Here is an 18,773-nt window from a genome sequence, read left to right as displayed (position 1 = left end):
AGCTGGTACTATACATAGACTAGTCGCATATTGTCCTTATCAAGAGTGATGAGTGTGGGTGCTCATTGCTCCTAGTCTTCATGCCTCTCTAGAATCCTAACTCAAGAATAGCTGGTACAACTCCTCTAGTTGGGCATAATTTGCTCTCTTCTTTTGCCTTAGAAGGCGTCACAAGGTAATCTGTGCATGTCAATGTATGGTGTCCCTTTGTCGCTACCTCTCTGTGTAATCTCACTCTAGTCTCTCCACAAGGATCATCAGCTATTCTAAGGCATAGTGCCACTACCATGTCTCCCTGTACCACAAGAGTGGAGGATGTAGCTGCATGAGTAGCATGTCTCCCTGTACCACAAGAGTGGAGGATGTAGCTGCATGAGTAGCATTTGTAAGCCCTGACAAAGGTGCAGTAGGAGGAGGAGAGAGAGAGAGAGAGGGGGGGGGGGGGGGGGGGGGGGGGGGGGGGGGGGGGGGGCAATGAAATGAAGTGAAATGTTTATTTACGTCTACAAAAGGTCTAAGAGACCGGAAACATCATCATCATATGATCCAAATAATCAGCATAGAAAACACAAAAGACTAAGGTAAGAAACATTGGGTTGTTTGGGTTTGTTGTTGTTAGCTTGCTGAAAAGGTTGTTGTCATCAGAGCCTCCTTCGCAATCTTCTTGGAGTACCCTCCCCAGCTCTGGTCTTTAAAAGCCATCTTCAGCAAGTGGACCTGTTTCTATTCTAGCCGATAGCTCCTTGTCAGCTCCGGTGCAATGCTTTGTTGCTCATCTTGTGGTATCCTCCTACAATTTCTTGGTGATGTTACTTGCATCTTCTCCCTCATCTTCGTCGTCGACTGCTCTCTTTTCACTGGTTATCCATTGCCATTTTCTGTCAAATCATAGCAATTGGTGGGCAATGCCCTACATTAGAGCTCTTGCAGATGTTCCTTGTCCTTTTCACCGTAGGTGGATTTTGGTGGTTCATGTTCTTGATATACAGTATTCTTTTAGTGGAAGTGCCTATCTTTCAAAGGTTGTCGTCATCCTCTCTCCACTTAGCTTGCTAGGGCACTCTTTCATCTCTTTAGGAGAGGTTTTTTACCCTTGCTTTCAGTTTTCTGAAATTTGCCATGTGGCTAGTTTGTAATCAGTTTTGTACTTGCCCTCACCATCAACAGCATTTGGGCATTCTGAGAGATTTTTCAAGTATAGGTGATGAGCCTCTTTCTTTGCCCAAAAAAATTAACAAATACAACTAAATAACCAATAGAGCCCGTTGGTAGCACATCTCCTAAAGCCTTATCTCTAGAATGAGTTGGCCATTGTAAGTTCCATCACATAAACTTTCAATCATCTCCTCATTGAACCTTGTAGGAGCTACTCAATGCCTCTCAAAAATGGCTTTGATAAAGCAATATTGGTGATATGATCTATGTGACGGGTTTAAGGGTTAGGGTTTTTGCGTCGAGGTCATAGGCGCATCTGATCACTACGTTTGTTTGGCCAATTACAACAAAATGTCTCTTTAGAAAGGTGGTCCATGCCATTCTCTTTGTCAGACCCCAAATCCTCTATGCCGTGCACACATTTTCATTCCTCTTTTTTGTCTTGTACTTGCATCTGTAATCATCTGTGTTGCATTGTTATGGAATGAGAAACACTGATTGATTCGTGGAACGACCCTAGGGATCAACCGTCAGATTTTTGAGCTAACTTGACTGAGTTTTGTAGATCCCAACAGAGGGGCCTAAACCAGAAGAGGAAATTTTGCCGATCAAGGGGCCTAAAGATTAAAGGGGGTTAGGACTTTAAAATCCTAACCCTACCCAACTTGCAAGTTCTTGCCGAGACGCCTAAAGCACTAAAAGACCAAGCAAAGGACCATTTTGTGTAGCAAATGATGACTTGGCATGTTGCACAGATTTTTGCATTTTGTGCTCGCTGATCTAGCAAATTTTGGCGCTAGCTTTTGGGAGCAATTGCTCTTTGGATCAAGTGCTTTTGGGGCTCTGCTTTTGGGTATCCCTTGTACTAACTATAAATGTCCTTAGGGCCAGCCTTTGGGGCGTCTTTGGGGCGTTTGGACGCAGAGTCTTGGAGAGCTGGACTCTCAAGGAGTTGTACCTTTACGAAAGGGACGCAAGTCTTTGGGGCCATCGTCATTTGATAGTGTAACTCCACCACTCAACGTCTCTCCCTCATGTGGATTCTTTCTCTTTCTCTCTCTCAGTTGTTCAAGTTGTTTGAAGTGATAAAGTGTTGCAAAGTTTTGCAGATTGTAGTTATCTTTGTGTTTCAGTTCGATAACTCGCCGTAAGAGATTACAATCTACGAGAGGCTATAGAATCCATCCCAAGAGAAGCTAGAACCTAGCTGAAGCTGTGTCACGTGCACATCATGCAACAGACCAGCATTGCGTTTTGAAGCTTATCAGCCTTGTTGTGGATTTCAGCCCTCAAAAGCATCAATGTTTTCAGTTTTTAGCCTTCAACCTCCAAATTCCATTGCATTTTCAGATTTCAGCCCTTAGCCTCTCATACCATCCAATATGAAAGGAATTGGCTATGGCGGAAACACAAGTGAACTGTTCATGGTGTAGTTAGTAAGTTAATCACAAGAGATTAGGGAGAGAGATTAACACTAACAAAAGTAGCAAACCATAAAGTAGATTGATAACAAACTAAATGCAAAAATCGTGGTTACAAACTGAGCTCAATTGATGGGGTAATGTTTGGGGTACAAGGTGGGCTTCTTTTATAGGAATAGGGAGAGCATCTAGTGACATAAGTGATGATGTCAAATGTAAGCTTCCAAAGTAGAGGGGGTTTCCAATAGTTGGTGGTGCGGATGTGGCACACACCCCAACAAGCCTCCCTGTGTGTGTCAAAGTAGCACCCAAACGTACAAACTCTATACTAGAGAATTTAACAGTAAGAGCAAACCAAAATGTTGCCTCCCCTTGAAGAATGTATGGCAATCAAGGTGTATAGGCTAAAAAAACACCTCCCCTATAGAACAGTAGTCAGCTAGGTGGTAGGTCAAAATGGTGCTTTCAAATGTGTTTGTGTGTGCCTCCAATGTCAGAAGGCCAAGAAGTCGATGATGCCTACTTCCAATCTTCAAATATTTTTTGTTGTTGTCGATGTCATCTGCAAAGTGTTGGATGCTTCTCCTCCCCTCTTCAAAATTTGTCCTCAACGTGGTCAAAGTGTATGCCGATGTCGGCATAGCATGCATACCAAATTTTGTGTGTGCAAGTGAGGATGGTCTTACCCGTGGTAGGTCATTTGATCCTTGTACAAAAGGTATATGCTTTGTATGCATCGTGCACATGTAGACAAATTGTGTGCTATGGAGGATGTAGCAATAAATGAGTACATTTGTAGCTTGAGCCCAATGTAAGCCTTTCAAAAGAAAATGACCGAGCAAAAAAATTCCTTAGTGTGTGTAGCCATGTGAAACAAAGTTAGTTTAGAACTTCGTGGATCTTTGAGCTTGGACTTTTATTGTGGGCACAAACTCTAATCTAAAGCAAAATTTAACTCTAGAAATGAAAAGTTCTGCTAAGGTTGGAGGGCTGTCAATGCTGAACGGTGAGAACGAATGCAAGATTGATGGCCACGTAGATGCATCCAAGTTCTAAGGGTTGTGTCGTGTGTAGCCAAGGTTGTGCCAAAGGCAAGACAGGGCAGAATTGAGCAGCCGAGGGAGCTTTCAAAGGTGTTGAAGATTGGTGGAAGATGTTAGCACATGACTGCATTTGAGTGGCTCCATTTGAGCGCCAATGGACACTGACTCACATGTAGCACCGCAAACAACCTTATACTCTACCTCTATGGAAGATAAGGTTTCTGTAGGCTATTTCTTACTGCTTCATGAAACTGCTCCTGAGTTTAGAGAAAAGGTGTATTATGTAGTACTGTCATCCATCTAGATCTCCATTCAATGTGAATCACTCCATCCTCAAAGAATGATCTTGGAGGCTGTAACTCCAGCCGCAGTGAATGCCTAATGACTTGGTCACCTTTAAATACCACAAAGTCTGAAGAACCCGCTCCATATGTGACTTGGTGGGTCTCTACATGAAGGAGTTAAGAAGTCCCAACGGAAAGCTGACATTAAATTGGGTGTTGAGAACCCAAATAAGAGAATAAACCAGCTTCTGATACTTTGTAGCATCTGCTACATCTGAGGGGTCATATTATGACTACTTCTGATTGGGATCCATAGAAGATGAGATAAGTTTGCACTTAGTCATATCAAAAGCTTCTAACAACTCTTGGACATAGAGCTCCTGAAGAGAAAGCCCCCCTATGTTTGCCATAAATCCAATCGAAGAAAGTAGTGAAGCAAGCCGAGATCTGTCATCTCAAACTCCTTAGCCGAGGTCTCCATAGTACTACGGATGCACTCAACATGGCTACCTGTGATCACAAGATCGTCCACATAGAGGATAACAAGAGTCAATAATCCCTCCTCATTGTAAATACACACATTTGGATCTGTCGAACATCAAAAGGAGTGTCGTAGGAAGAAAGAGTCTATCTTCTAATACCACGCTTGAGGGGCTTGCTTCACGCCATAGGGAGCCTTCAACAACCTACAAACCATGTCATTGAGATTTGGATCCAAGAACCCTAGAGTTTGCTCCACATACACCTCCTCCTCTAAGTCGCCGTTGAAAAAGCCGAAACTACATCCATCTCAAAAACGCGCCACCCGAAAAAGGAAACAAGGGCAAAGACTGTCCCAATGGTCAACATCCTCGCAGTCGGTGCAAAGGTCTCGTCATAGTCTACACCCTGTCTTTGAGAGAAGCCCTTGGCAACGAATTGTGCCTTGTGCTTGTCCAGACTCCAAAGAACCATCAAACTTGTAGATCCATTTGACACCAATCACTTTCCGCTTAGCAGGTTGCAGAATCAACTCCCAAGTGTTATTCTTCTTGATGGAATCAAGCTCTTTGTGTGCGGCCAACTTTTACTTTGGTTGTGAAAGTGCCTCCTCAACTGTTAGAGGGCCTATGTCCTTGATCATTGTCGACATCAAAGCATAGTTCACCTATAATAAAGTCCCATCTGTCTCAGCAAATTGAAGCCGCTGAGAATGTTGTGTTGTTCCGGCATCACACCAATCTGGTGGAAAATCTGAAGTCGCTACATTTCGCAAGGTCTCCAACAGCCACTTCAGTAACTTGTCTAACTTGCTCCTTGTGGGAGGAGCTACTTCTACATCTCGCTCTACCTCTGCACTATGGTGAGAACCATTTCCATCTACATCATCTGGAATGGGTGCATTCTCCTCCGTAACCCGAGGGACAGGAATAGGAGAAGAGGGTTCATAGACCTCGAAAAGATAATCGTCTAGATGTCCAAGTATTGGCAAGTATCGGTAAATCTCGGGTTGTCGTGGAAGACTTGGGAGCGGAAGCCCCTTCAGCGGCAATGAACTCGCCAAAGACGACATCACGGCTGAGTAAAATGTGCTTCTCTACTAGGTCATAAAGTCGATACCCCCCAGAAAGTTTTTTTTTTCCTAGAAAAGAAACCTTCCATTAGTTAAGAAAAATTGTCCAATGGGCTACAAATGTGGTTGTGCCTGGAAATATCTTAGGTAGACGTACCTTTTCGCGGCGATGCATTCCATGGTGTTGCCCACTCGATAGGCTGGCATGAGGCGGGACCCCTATTCCTAGGGTTTGCCGAGGTTAGAGCCTCTAGTGTTCCACACTTGTTGTCACAAGACGGGTACCACGTGCCAATAGAAAAGAACAAACTTTTAGCACTTCAAAACACCTGAACTGAGAGAGAGAGAGAGAGAGAGAGAGATGACACGCGACACTGACTGGCGGAATTCCACCCCAGAGAGTATTGGCCCCAAACCTTGGCGCCCCTTTCGGTATTTCTTTATATTGCATCAACACAATACAAGTCGGTACTCCACATTCTGCACCTTCTCCAGGAAGCATGCCCGAGAATGAGCCTTAGCCTCATATTTGAAGGCCCTTGGCCATTAAAAGCAGTTATAGTGACAAGCTTCAAACTCAAAAGCAATTGGTCCAAAAGCAATGCCCAAAAACTGCCAATGTAAATCACGAAAATCCGTACAACTGCCACATCAACAGTCGACGCAAAACGCGGAAATCTGTACAGTCTGCACCGTAATCATTGCGGAGATCCGTACAGTTGTTGCCATGTCATCAGCTCTACGCAACGCTCTGTGTATGTGTGTGGGTCTTGCTTTATTTATATGCTTTTATGTCACTTGGGCCCCATCGGACGGGGTCCCATAAGTTGGTAGGACTTCTTCTTCTGTTGTTGCTTCCAAGCTGGCTCCGTTCTTCAGAGCCTTAACACATCAACAATTTGTGACATCCCCCCTTCTTGAAAGAGAGTAATCGTCCGTGATTACAGCATATCTGCAAAACAACTCAAGTTAGCTCAAAAATTTCCGAGGGGCATTTTGAGGGACAATCAATTCGCTCTTTTTGTTTGTTAAGGAGTTGGCTTCTCCTTTCGGCTCTTTTGATCAAGGAGTTGGCTTCTCCTTTCGACTCTTTTGATCAAGGAGTTGGCTTCTCTTGTCGTCTAGATCGGAACTCTTGATATTCCGGCGTAGTAAAATTAGCCATCACACTGATCTTCGACGAGTGTCTTGATGCACTAAAATTACATGCCCAAGTAATCTCATCCAATTAGGAATATTCAGTGGTTGGCACATCACAATGCAACACAAATGCTCACATACGCATGTTACAAGACACAACAAACAACGCTGTTGAGCACTCCCCTGAGACAAACGATCTGCGGTATGAAGCTACTCAACGACTACCTCGTCACTCCCCCTGCAAATAACCTAAAAAGGTCCGGGCCATGAGCTCAGAGGACTGTACAACCAAACGCTCCCCAGACCGCAGTCTGCATTGTTGGAGGTTCAAGCATACTACCAAACGCTCCCCAAGTATCAGCCTGCATCATTTGGAGGTTTTCTAGCATACAATGGAACGCTCCCATACATCGATCTGCGTCGTTCCGAGGTTTTCAAACATACAACGAAACAATATTTCTCACTTCTCCACCGAGGAGTAAAATCACCAATTATTGAAACCAGTATTCAAACCAGAGTCAAACAGTTCAAATCGGCACCAAAACAGGTTCAAAACAGAGACCATCCATTTCAAACAAATTTCAAACAGGATCACCAAACAAGTTCTCAAACCTCGACATTAGCCGAGCTCGAAAAGTCGACTGACTTTCTCTCCTGAAACCTGCACCAAAAAAAATTAGGGTTAGGTTCTTTCCATAGGGTCGTAGCTGACCACAACATGGTCCATCAGCTCTTGGATAGACAGTCTTCCTCTGGCGACGATGGTAGTCCCAAGACATAGCAATCACACTGGACCTCCAAGGTTTTTAGCTCGAAAAGAGACACCTACTAAGAAATGTCTAGAAATTTCCACTTATAATCTACTAGAGTTTCCATGGAAGCATTTCAAGATACCCCACTCTGCCAGAAGTTGCACTCCGAAGGAAGATGTCAGAAACATATAACTTCAGGTAAAAAAATTCTTGAAAGCTTGCCAGTCCTTGGAGTGTGGGCTTGGTAGCTATCAACATCTGCATGGCACTGCTTTTGAGAAAAACAACAGCTTGAAACAAATCTTGGATCCTTCTTTGCAAGTGATCTTTATGGCTTATGCCCTGTAAGACATGAGCGGTAAAGACAGGAGCGCGACCAATGCGCGATGAAGTAAGGGTGGGAGTGGCTAATAAGTCCGGGGTTGGGACCCCAAGGTACTTCAAGTAAAATTCCAATAGCTCTGTCAGCTCTTTTGTAGGACCGGTATGCTTTCAAAAAAGCACGTGCATGATGCTCTGAAACCATTGTAACAAGACGGACACCACGTGCCAATAGAAAAGAACAGACTAAACAGACTTTTAGCACTTCAATACAGTTGAACTGAGAGAGAGAGAGAGAGAGAGAGAGAGACAACACGCGACACGAAGTGGCGGAATTCCACCCTAGAGAGTATTAGCCCCAAACCTTGGCGTCCCTTTCGGTATTTCTTTATATTGCATCAACACAATACAAGCCAATACTCCACGCTCTGCACCTTCTCCACGAAGCATGCCCAAGAGTGAGCCCTAGCCTCATATTTAAAGGCCCTTGGCCATTAAAAGCACTTACAATGAAAAGCTTCAAACTCAAAAGCAACTGGTCCAAAAGCAATGCCCAAAAACTGCCAACGTAAATCACGGAAATCCGTACAATTGCCACATCAACAATCAACGCAAAACGCGGAAATCCGTAGTACAGTCTGCCACATCATCATGTCAACGCAAATTGCGGAGATCCGTACAGTTGCTGCCACATCATTAGCTCCATGTAATGCTCTGTGTGTGTGTGGGTCCTGCTTTATTTATATGCCTTTATGTCACTTCGGCCCCATCGGACGAGGTCCCATAAGTTGGTAGGACTTTTTCTTCTATTGTTGCTTGTTCTTCTTAGGGTTTAGGCCCCTCAGTCAAGATATGCAAGACGGCTCCGTTCTTCAAAGCCTTAACACGTCAACAATTTGTGACAATTGTGCTACTAAATGTGTGCTACAAGTCACTTGTTACACATTTATTAGAATTTATTGGTCATTTTCAAGATCGTGGGGTTTTCTGACTGGGTAGGCACTTTTATAGTTTCCCTATATATGACGATTCCCCCTTGTACTTTATGGCATGTTGTGATCAGTGAGCAAAGCTTCCAGCATTTTGGACACTCTCTCTATAGCGTTTTTTGTGTGTAGCTCTCTCTCTCTCTAGCGTTTTTCATCCACCATAGATCTCTAATCCTCTCTCTAGCGCTCTCTCTCCCCATTGCTTGGACACCCTACACGGGGTGTGTGTGCCTGCAGGTGATTGTCGTGCATGTACGGTGGGCAATACGCGCTAGGAGCTTGTATACAAGGAGATTTATCGCGACAAATCAAAGATCTATTGGCTGCCCAATCCTAAGAGGAGTTTTGCTCGCTGTTGTAGACGAGATCATCACCCAATTCACTTTTTTCCGTTGCACCTTTGACAAAACGACCCTTCCCGGAATGTGAATATTTCGGAATGGAAGGGGACAAACGGACATGATTGGCGGCATCACAAGGGATGCCGTTCCAAATGGCGTTTAGAATGGATGGCTATCTAGAATGGCACAAGGAATGACCAACGGTCTTTGTTTTGGAAAAAAAGGTAGGAATTGTCCTAGCACCCTTCTAGGGCCATTTTTACCCTCACTTTGGGGCTCTTTTAGGGCCAATTTTGGAGGCCCCATAGCCTACAAAAGGAGCCCTTGTCATTGCTCAAACATCAACCTTCATTGTTCAAGGCTTCAAGCTCCTCGTTGCTCAAGCCTCAACCTTCATTGCTCAAGGCTTCAAGCTCTATGGGACATATGTGTAGCTCAAAAAAATAAAACAAAAAAAGATTCTTATTTTTGCCGTTTCGAGCACACATCCAGTTCCCTAACTTTTGTCATCCCGACCCCAAGACCGACCCCGTTCTCCGTTCCCGTTCCCCATACCATGTTTCTATGACATGCAGAGCACTCATCTTGAGCTATCACGAGCAACACTTCCATTGCACCTAGCAAGATGGATCCAAATCTAAGCATAGCAACTCAAGAATGGCAATGAAAAATCCATCACAATTTATGGCAAGTTTTCTCAATGCTGACCTTGCATCCACACGAAATGGTGATCATGATGACATGGCAACATGGACATGGGAGATCTTTGGGTGACATTCAAAAGTATTGACTTTTAAGGATTTTGAGCGCGAATTTTCTCAAAAGCAGTTAACTTTTGGAGATTTTGGCTCTTGTAAAACCACAAGCCAAGTGCCTATAAAATAATGGCCTTGGGGGAGGGACTTTTGGAGCCTTTAGCCCTGGTAAAAGCAAAGGCCAAGTGCCTATTAAAGAATGGCCTTGGAGGAGTTATTTTCATGTTATCAGATTCCAGACGACAGCTCCTCCCGGAAATTGTATGAGAAGATCAATAATAAAGAAATACCCCAAGAAGCATCTAGTTGGGGGGCCACTGCATCTGGGAGTCGAACTCCGCCACTCTGTCTCATACAAATATATTATTTATCTGTGCATGTGTGTATGGATATGTGTATATGTACATACATGCATACGTATATATACATATACACACATACATACACGCATGTATGTATGTACATATACACATATACATATATACATACATACTTATATAAAATATATATATCCGCTTGGCTCGCTCGGCCAAACAACTTGTGAAGCCAACCACGATTGTGGCACAGATTAAACGAAATCCCATAATTTCTAACAAACTTTATGAGGTTTTTTTGTGTATGATTTCACTATTTTCAACACTAAGGAGAAGCACGTGAAGCTTCTCAAGCAATTTTTTATGAAGTGCCAAGAGTGCCAAATTTGACTATGGACATGAGGCGCAAAAACATGGAGAACGACATTACCCTTCGTCCACATAGAGTGTTTCCTTGGAAACCATTTCTATCAAAAAATTCCGTAATCGACACTTTTTTTTGCATGAGAGATCTCTCCCCCTTTAATACACAAAAGCAACCTCCTACTTTTACTTCTTTTCTTGGGACCCAAGTCAATCTCCTTGATTAGAATAGCAAAAAGGATTTCTATTTTTCTAGTAGCTACTACTCTCCACTATCGATATGTTTCACCCAATTTCAGCTTCATACAAGTGGCCCATGGATGATGTTTGATAATCCTGCTAATCTCTAATGTGTGAGGGTGAGGGATGGTGCATCCAAGGAATACTGAAAAGGGGAGCAGCCTGTCCATACTAACTCCATGAAGCTCAAACCAAGATGATATCAGTGTAAACCAACATGAACTTTGAAGTATCACCCTCATTGGCCAGCTGTCGAGATGACTCAAGCGCTAGTCGTGCATATCTGTCGTGTGGTAGTTCCCATGTGCTATAAATGAAAGACATTGACTTAGCAAGAGCCTCCACTACAATCGGTGGTGCACTTATCTCAGCTTTGATAATCTCATGTGTGGCGCTAAGGCTTTCACCCGGATGAGCCTGGAGATCATCGATACAAGTGGTCTCTCCATGGATTTCCATCCATCATATGTGCACCCTGATCTACTATGATGATCCAGGCTAGGCCCCCATATGTGCACTCCGTAAAGCATGGTAGAATGACCAAAGTGTCAAATTACGTGGCTGTTGAGACTGCACCTGTGAACATATCCTCTCTAGTCCTCCTAAAACTGTATATCCCCTCGTCAATCTCGCCTCTGCAGCACCTCTCATAGAGAAAGTAGGTCCATTGAATACAACACCAAGATATGCATAAGAGTCTACATACTCCACAATCTCCTATCCATATGTAAAATTAAGTGTTGATCTCCTGACCCACTGCGCCATAGTATTGAATCTCGAATCTCCATCAACCTTGGTTTTGTCGAGGTTAGTCCACTACAAGCATTTAACGCATCTAAATATCTCTCCATACCCTCTATAGAGTATGAAATAAGCACAATAACATCAACATAAAGCAATAGAGATATCCATGTACCTGACAACTACGCCCCTCTATTCCCTGCAGTCTCAATATAGTCAGAAATCTCATCAATATACAATCCAAACAAAGTCGAAGACAGTAGGCATCCTTGCTTCACCCCAAAAGTAGAGTGAATAGGCTTTGAAAGACCCTCTGATGTCCTTACTCTCTCTATAATTGTCTCATGTAGTCCCATGATACCCCATACAAGCTCTTGTGGGACTCCAATCATGTAGTCTTTGTATCAACCTGGCTATACAAGCTCTTGTGGGACTCGAGTTATGCAATCTCTTGTCAGGATTGTGTCAAAGACTTTGCGGAAATCCACCCACATAAAGCTACAATAAATCCTCCTCCCATGTGCTCTGCCCTCCTCAATGATCGCTCTAAGCATGAAGATATGATCAAGTGTAGAGAATCCCCTCCTAAATCCACCTTGCCCTGAAGCTCGTACACCCTCTCTCTCTCTCTGCCCATTTGCTCTTCTCAACTCATGCTCAAGTATAGATGCATATAGCTTGGCCAATGAGTGGCCAATCATGATAGTGCGATAGTTAGTTGGCGCAGTCAGATCTCCAAACTTGAGCAGTGGTACAATTGTAGACGTACTCCAAATCTAAGGAAACCGCTCACATGGCCCTATTGAACATAAAGGCCAACAAACCATCAATATGATCTCTAGCATGTATAAAATGCTCTGCCACTATACCATCATTATCATGTGCCCTCCCTGTGTGCACTCTGTCAATGGCTTGCCTCACCATCTCTGTTGTGAAAAAAGTAGAGGTGGGAGGCCATAGTCACAATGTTCCAAGAGGCAAAATGGCCCTTCTCTCAAATACCTGGTCTACCCCTTCCTAGGCCACCCCGCCCCCTCCCGAAAATGACCTATTAGTGCATCCCATGCACAATTAATCAACCTACTACCGATATAAGAGGGTCTTGTTTTTCTTTTCTTTTTTTTTCTTTTTTTTGGGGGGGGGTCACAAAAAGAAAAAAACATAAGGCTAAGGCCGCCCCCAAACCCATGCTCTAGGTGGAAAACCTACCGCCAAGGGCCTGTAGACACACCCCCTACACATGGGCAATCCAAGAGATGTAGTCATTTGGTAGCACTCAAATAGAGGTATCCAGTTTGTACTTGTTACTGCCAACTGGATACCTATATCAAGATTAAGCATCAAAAGAAATCAGATATTCAAATAGAGGTATCCAGTTTGTACTTGTTACCACAATGAAAGGAAGGCAAATATCAAGATTAAGCATCAAAAACAAAGTCTTTACCTTTGTTTTCTGATGGAACATCCTTTGTAATTCGATATTTCTGTGTAAACAATCAGATGTTTAAGACCAGACTTTTATGAAGAGAATCCACTCTCACAAGCCAAGCCACACGAAATAACCCAACCTGTAAATGACTTTTGACGTGAGATAACAGTAGCCCAGGGACATCCATCAGTTTAAGAACACACTTGGGGGTTGCCTCTGCATCCCAAGACAGTGAGCTGGGTAATGGCATGGAAACAACCATGCAAGCAAGCTTGACATTATGGAACCTCCAATAAGGATAGACAAAAACTCACTCTCAGATCCACCCAATTGATTCACTGCCTCCACAAAGCATTGATGAAGTTCGGGCGTCCATCGTAACCTTTGCTTGTGAGGAGGACTGCCTGCAATTAATGGGTTCTCGAAAGGTTGTGCAGCAATATTTGTCACCTGACTAGAGGCCTATTTTTTGAAATACAACATGATGTCAAGTCTTTGCACCTTTGAGGAGAAACTTTAAAAAGATGAAGCTTTGATGTTTAACATATTCATGTTGCGATAAAAAGAGTATATTGGACTTACAGGAGGAGTGTTCCGTGTGCTGGACATGAGCACTTCTGTCCAGGAAGCTATTGGATTGTCCTCAGAAAACTGGTCCAAACATGGCCAATCCAACTGAGAAAGGGAAGAAGTTGTGCTAGGTTTGAGCACAGGTTGCAAAGAAGAAGTTTCATGAGAGGAACTCTCAGATAAATCAAAGAGCTCCTGAAGGTCCACGGGCGATTGCCGTTGTTGATGGCGCAGATGGACAGAAACAGCTTCTTTTTGGTGATGATGCATAATCTGATGCTGGTGATGATTATGTGACCTTCCTTCCTGTTGGAGGAGGTAAGGGGATGGCAGCTGCAACTTGCAACAGGAAGTACGATCATCACAATCCTTTTGAGAATGTTCCTCCTGTCGATCCCCATCAAGAGTGAGTGCATGATCTCGATTATAGCATCGCTCTTCAAAGTGTGGACCATTATGACGGTGCTGATAGAGGAGTTGTTGTTGTTGTTGTTGTTGTGGTTGTGGTTGTGGTTGTGGTGGTTGTTGCTCTTGCTGCTGGCCATTTTGGTGAAGTTGATGTTGATATCGGTGCTGATGTTGTTGGATGTGGTTGTGGAGTTGCTGCTTGGGCTGCGGCTGCTGTGAAAGGAAACTATGAACATGTCCATGCAGCCTTTGCTGGTGTTGTAGCAGCTCAAGAGTACGCAAATGTTCATTTTGCATGTGCTGGTACCTCAGAGTTGGTTGATCAGATCCTGATGAATGCAGGCCAACAGATAAAGGGGAGATGGGAGAGACATGGGGAGAAAAAGATGGTAAAGGAGGAAATGCCAGTTTGAGCACAAAAAATGACTGCTCCTGCTCAAAATTTTCATGCAAAGGAGCTGGAACTCTACTCATTTTCCACCACTGCAACTAGGGTTGCTAGTCTATCTGCATGGTTGCAAGCCTTAACTTGGGCGACATCACAAACCCATGCCGCAAGCTGTATTCAATAAGCACGATCAAGCTTAGGATCGCAAAACTATCACTATTAGAGTGCAACCGTTCGGTCGTAAGCTCTGCTTATGGTGCACATTGAACATCACTCCACATAGGCATGCACAAACAATTTGTTCCCATTGCATATCCTTGTTCGAAATTTCACATTAGAGAGCCTAGTCTGTTTTGCAGTTGGAGCATGTCACAAGCAAAGCTCACAAAGCTGAGCATGAGTTAAATTTCTCTTCCCAAGCAACCCTGCTAAACGAAAACTTGGGTGCAGGGTGCACTGTTGTCATCACCATGATGCTTTTCTTCAAAAATGCAAAGTCTTGGGCACCGAAGAAGCTTGCTGAAAAGCATAAGCGACAATGGGATGAATCTTCAGCTATACACATGCTGCATATAGCAAGGAGTGCATGTGGCGTTATCGCCGCAGGTACATGTGGCCTTTTCACCCATATCAAATGGGCCCAAGAAAGACGAATTTGCTGTAACCAAAATCACAGCAGTTACATGCATATCCTGAGAGCAAGTGCTCATCAACCACGCAATTGTGAATGCGACAATGCAAAAGTTCACCCTTCTTCAGCAGACTCATAAAAGGGAGCTGGTCACTGCTGCAGACCGCCCACACCAAGAGAATCATAGATTGCCCAAAGGAAACGAATCAATCAGTGAAGCAGAAAATTTATAGAGACGCAGAAATGGGAACGCTTTATTCTCTTTGAATTATCCAGCCCTTGAACGATTGCGCACCCCTTTACACGATCTGAGAGAGGGGGGGGGGTCAAATCAACCAATTGCGTAGATTCCACGGAGAGGGGAAAGCGGGAGATTCCGGAGAGCAAGAATCTGAAAGTAAACGAGAGAGAGAGAGAGAGAGAGAGAGAGAGAGAGAGAGAGAGAGAGAGAGATTTATCTGTGTTAGCGGCGGGCTCTTCTCTCTGTGTCCGAGATGCCCACAAACACAAAGAAGACAGCATACGTTGCAGAACCCTATCCTGTTTATTAATTAGCTGCGGTTTCTTTCCTTGAAACTGCAGAGGAAATGGGGGAGCTGCGACCGCATGGGGGGCCAAGGGCCTACACGACGGAGTGTCCATGGCGATTTTTGGCTAATCGCTTGAGCGGTGCTTGCCCCTCTGCCTTTACAAGTTCTGAAGCAGCAACGCCGGCTTGCCCGCTCAATTTTTTTCAAACGTGAAAAGTTATACTAACGGAGCTTTCTCACGGTGCGTATTGGAAACTCAGTAATAAGGGCGTACGAAATAAGAAAAGGATTATTAAATTTTACGACAATACTCTCCTACCTCGCTCTCTTCTTATTATATTCATTTATCTCACAGATTCCCTGCTCACATCTCAAGGGAATCTTATTACCCTTACCTAGTAAAAGGAATGAGTTGGAAGGACTCGAACTCACTCAGGTTAATCTTATGACTCTATGAGCTCCGTCTAACCACTAGAGCCGTAGGCCTCAACGGCTCCACTTCATTCCATTGCATTAAAAAAAAAGGTTTATGCTCGCAGCCTCTTCGCCCACCCTTCCGCTTCGCACGCCACCTTGCCATCAACTCCAAGACTAGATGACGCCCTGGACAGGAAACTCCTCGATCTCTCTCTCTCTCCATCCGCGGGACTGCAATCAGGACCTCCTCAACCTCTGTGCGACTGCAATCAAGACCTTCTCAAAGTTTGCATTAGGAGAATCTGTCTTAGATTCTCCTGTTCTTTTCTTTATCGAAAATCGTAGCACCTACTGGTCCTCATGACTAAGTGATACGAAGCATTTAAGAAGGGGGATGAGGGGATCAATGGATGGGAAGTCCACGCGTAGCCGTCGAAATGAAATGCACCGTAGATCGCTTGTTAAAACTAAACCCGACCAAGAACTAAACCCGGACATGGGGCCTGTCCGGGTTTAGTTCTAAGCCAGCCCAGGTTTATAGTTTATAACACCATGTAAAATGGCATTCCTTTCACATGCACGCGGATGGACGACGTGGTTAGCTCAAGCCTCAAAAGGCATTGAGACAAGAGGTCATGGGTTCCAATCCTGGCTCCCAAATGGCGCCCCCATTTTTTGAATAGGCGTGTCCCCCTCGAGATGCCCGCCAAACTTCCCTCGTTGTCGATCCCCTTACCCGCCCCATGTCCCATCCTGTGTCACTTAGTGTCGTGGATGGTCTTTGACTAAATAGTTTTAAAACAACAGGTTGTTAAATTTTTGGAGGCTTCAAAGAGCGCCCTGCTTCCAGCTTGTTCGTCTTTAGGCGGAGTTGTACACTGATCACTCTAGTTTGTGTGCCTTCACTTGATTGTTGTTCAAGGGGTTCTTGTTAGCGAGGAACGATGCACGTAGTTTTTTGAGCACTAACATACTAATGTCAATACATAGGGACTCGGCCTAGTTGGGCTACAAAAACTATGCCAGCCTGTCAAGCATTACAAAATGGCCTAGCCACACTCATCAGTGAGCAAACAAACCCAATTACCGAATCAATACCAACATGCAAGCAATCATAACCTCTTCACCTACCAAGTAAATTGGGAATTTTGATGAGTGAGAGAACTTGGAATGCAACAAACAAAAGGGAAGTGTTGCACAAGCCTTATACCACCGTCTTGATGAAATGTCGATATAAGCATTCTATGGTCCTAAAAATCATCACAAAGGGCCTCTAGCAGCTTAACATTACCTCTCTAACCATTCTCCAATCAATTTTAGCAAAAAGTACTTCAAATTAATTAGCACGAAAGGCCTCTAGTAGCTTAGCATCACCTCTCTAGCCCTTCTCCGATCAAATTTAGCAAAAAATACTTCAAATTGATCACTTTAGGAGCATATTTAGTCCATGGGAAGCCCGTTGATGACCAACAAAACTTGTGCAACATAAGGAATCAATCAAAAGAGCAAGCAAATAAGATTATCAATATACAAACGGAATAAATGTGAGAAATTTGAAATTATGGAAGAAACTCTCTATTATAGCACATTGCTCAGCTCAAATAGTGACCCTTCACAATGGATTACATTTGACATTTATACCTAGGGATTGGCAAAATTAAAATTCCTAGGCTCATAGGTTTATGACAAAAGCTCTTTGTTACAACACATAACTTAGGTGACGACCCATGCAATGGATTACATTTGATTTTTATACCTAGGGATTGGCAAAATTAAAAGTCCTAGCTCATAGGCTTATGGAAGACTTAAGTTATTACAATCTTGCAGTCTAATAAACCCTTGTTAATCTAAAATTGTCATTTTATAACCACCAACGTTCTCTTTGCCTTCTCATATCATTTCCCCCCTCCTTAGTTGATGCACGCCACGAGGATCTTTATGAGATTTAATAATCTTTAGGGTCAATGAGGTATCTCATGGCATAGTGGTAGCACTTGAGCCATTTGTTGTACTCTACTTGATTGATTACCGAATACAAAGGGTTGGTTTCCATTTGTGAATGATAGTACGCATGCCATGCATGAATTTCCATAGACTATGGATTGAAAATGGTGATGTCAAATTCAAAGAATCGAGCAATAAATGCTTGCAAGTACTGCAAAGGTAAAAATTGTACTCTTGCAAGAAATCCCATCAAGAGATTGAGAGTTCCCCTAGAAAAGGCCTCCACTGCCTTCCAATAAAAATATCCATGGGTGGCATGTTTGCTATGCATCTTTGAAAGCTTCAATGGCAATCATCAGAATCTTGGAGACTTAACAAAGCATCTGACAAGCCAAATCAGGTGAATCTTTCATGAGGTTGATCATCGCTTTGTGTGGTCCAGGAGCATCTGTTATTCACTAGGGAGAATATGACGGTGGTCTGCTAGCACATGGTAATCAAGCACGTCTTCTGAAATTCCACATTTGGAAGAAATTGCAAGTCCTTCTTTGTTAAATTGAGTAGTACATGGGGTCGATCACCAAACATTGTGGAGCATTCTTGTAAATAATTTCATCTACAGAGCAACGTTGCAGCCATTCCGCTCTCCACTTAAGTTGATTTTCCAATATGATTTCTACTTCCTCAATAGTCACTACTGCACCATGTATATTGACAACCAAAGTAGGTAGCATCTCTTTTCGATGGGAAATAACTTCATGCTTGAGTAGAGAAAGTGGCGGCATAGGACTGTTGGAATCTATGATAGCTTCTTGTGAGTTGAGATACTTGAGAGCAACTGACTCAGGTAACTTGATCTCCCATTGCAAATATCTTTTCACTATCTAAATCTCTTCTTCTTCAATCCACTTCTTTAACTCCAAGATTGAAATTGCCGCTTCTGAATCTTGTTGTTGTGAATCTGATGACTTACCGTGTAGGTAGGAACCTACTCCTACTTCATCAGGTCAGTCTGGGAGAGTCATATATTCCCAATTCTAAACCA

At 43.5% G+C, this 18,773-nt stretch overlaps 1 protein-coding gene across 1 annotated transcript in view; it reads right to left on the bottom strand.

Moving 5' to 3' along the window:
- LOC147458156 (uncharacterized) overlaps positions 1 to 15,557 on the bottom strand; it is a 31,988-nt gene extending 16,431 nt beyond the window's left edge. The window contains exons 1-4 of the mRNA XM_086512889.1: positions 13,423 to 15,557; positions 13,155 to 13,302; positions 12,980 to 13,056; positions 12,856 to 12,895 (exon numbers count right to left, since the gene is read on the bottom strand). Of these exons, the coding sequence (XP_086369015.1) occupies positions 12,856 to 12,895; positions 12,980 to 13,056; positions 13,155 to 13,302; positions 13,423 to 14,292 (1,135 nt within the window). The 5' untranslated portion in view covers positions 14,293 to 15,557. The remainder of the gene's footprint in view (positions 1 to 12,855; positions 12,896 to 12,979; positions 13,057 to 13,154; positions 13,303 to 13,422) is intronic.
- Between the last annotated feature and the right edge of the window lie 3,216 nt (positions 15,558 to 18,773).

The sequence above is a fragment of the Adiantum capillus-veneris genome, chromosome 5 (genome assembly GCF_014529385.1).
Source record: "Adiantum capillus-veneris isolate H3 chromosome 5, ASM1452938v2, whole genome shotgun sequence".
Taxonomy (NCBI): Eukaryota; Viridiplantae; Streptophyta; class Polypodiopsida; order Polypodiales; family Pteridaceae; genus Adiantum; species Adiantum capillus-veneris.
Note: the sequence above shows the minus strand (reverse complement) of the source record. Positions and strands in the feature narration are given on the sequence as shown.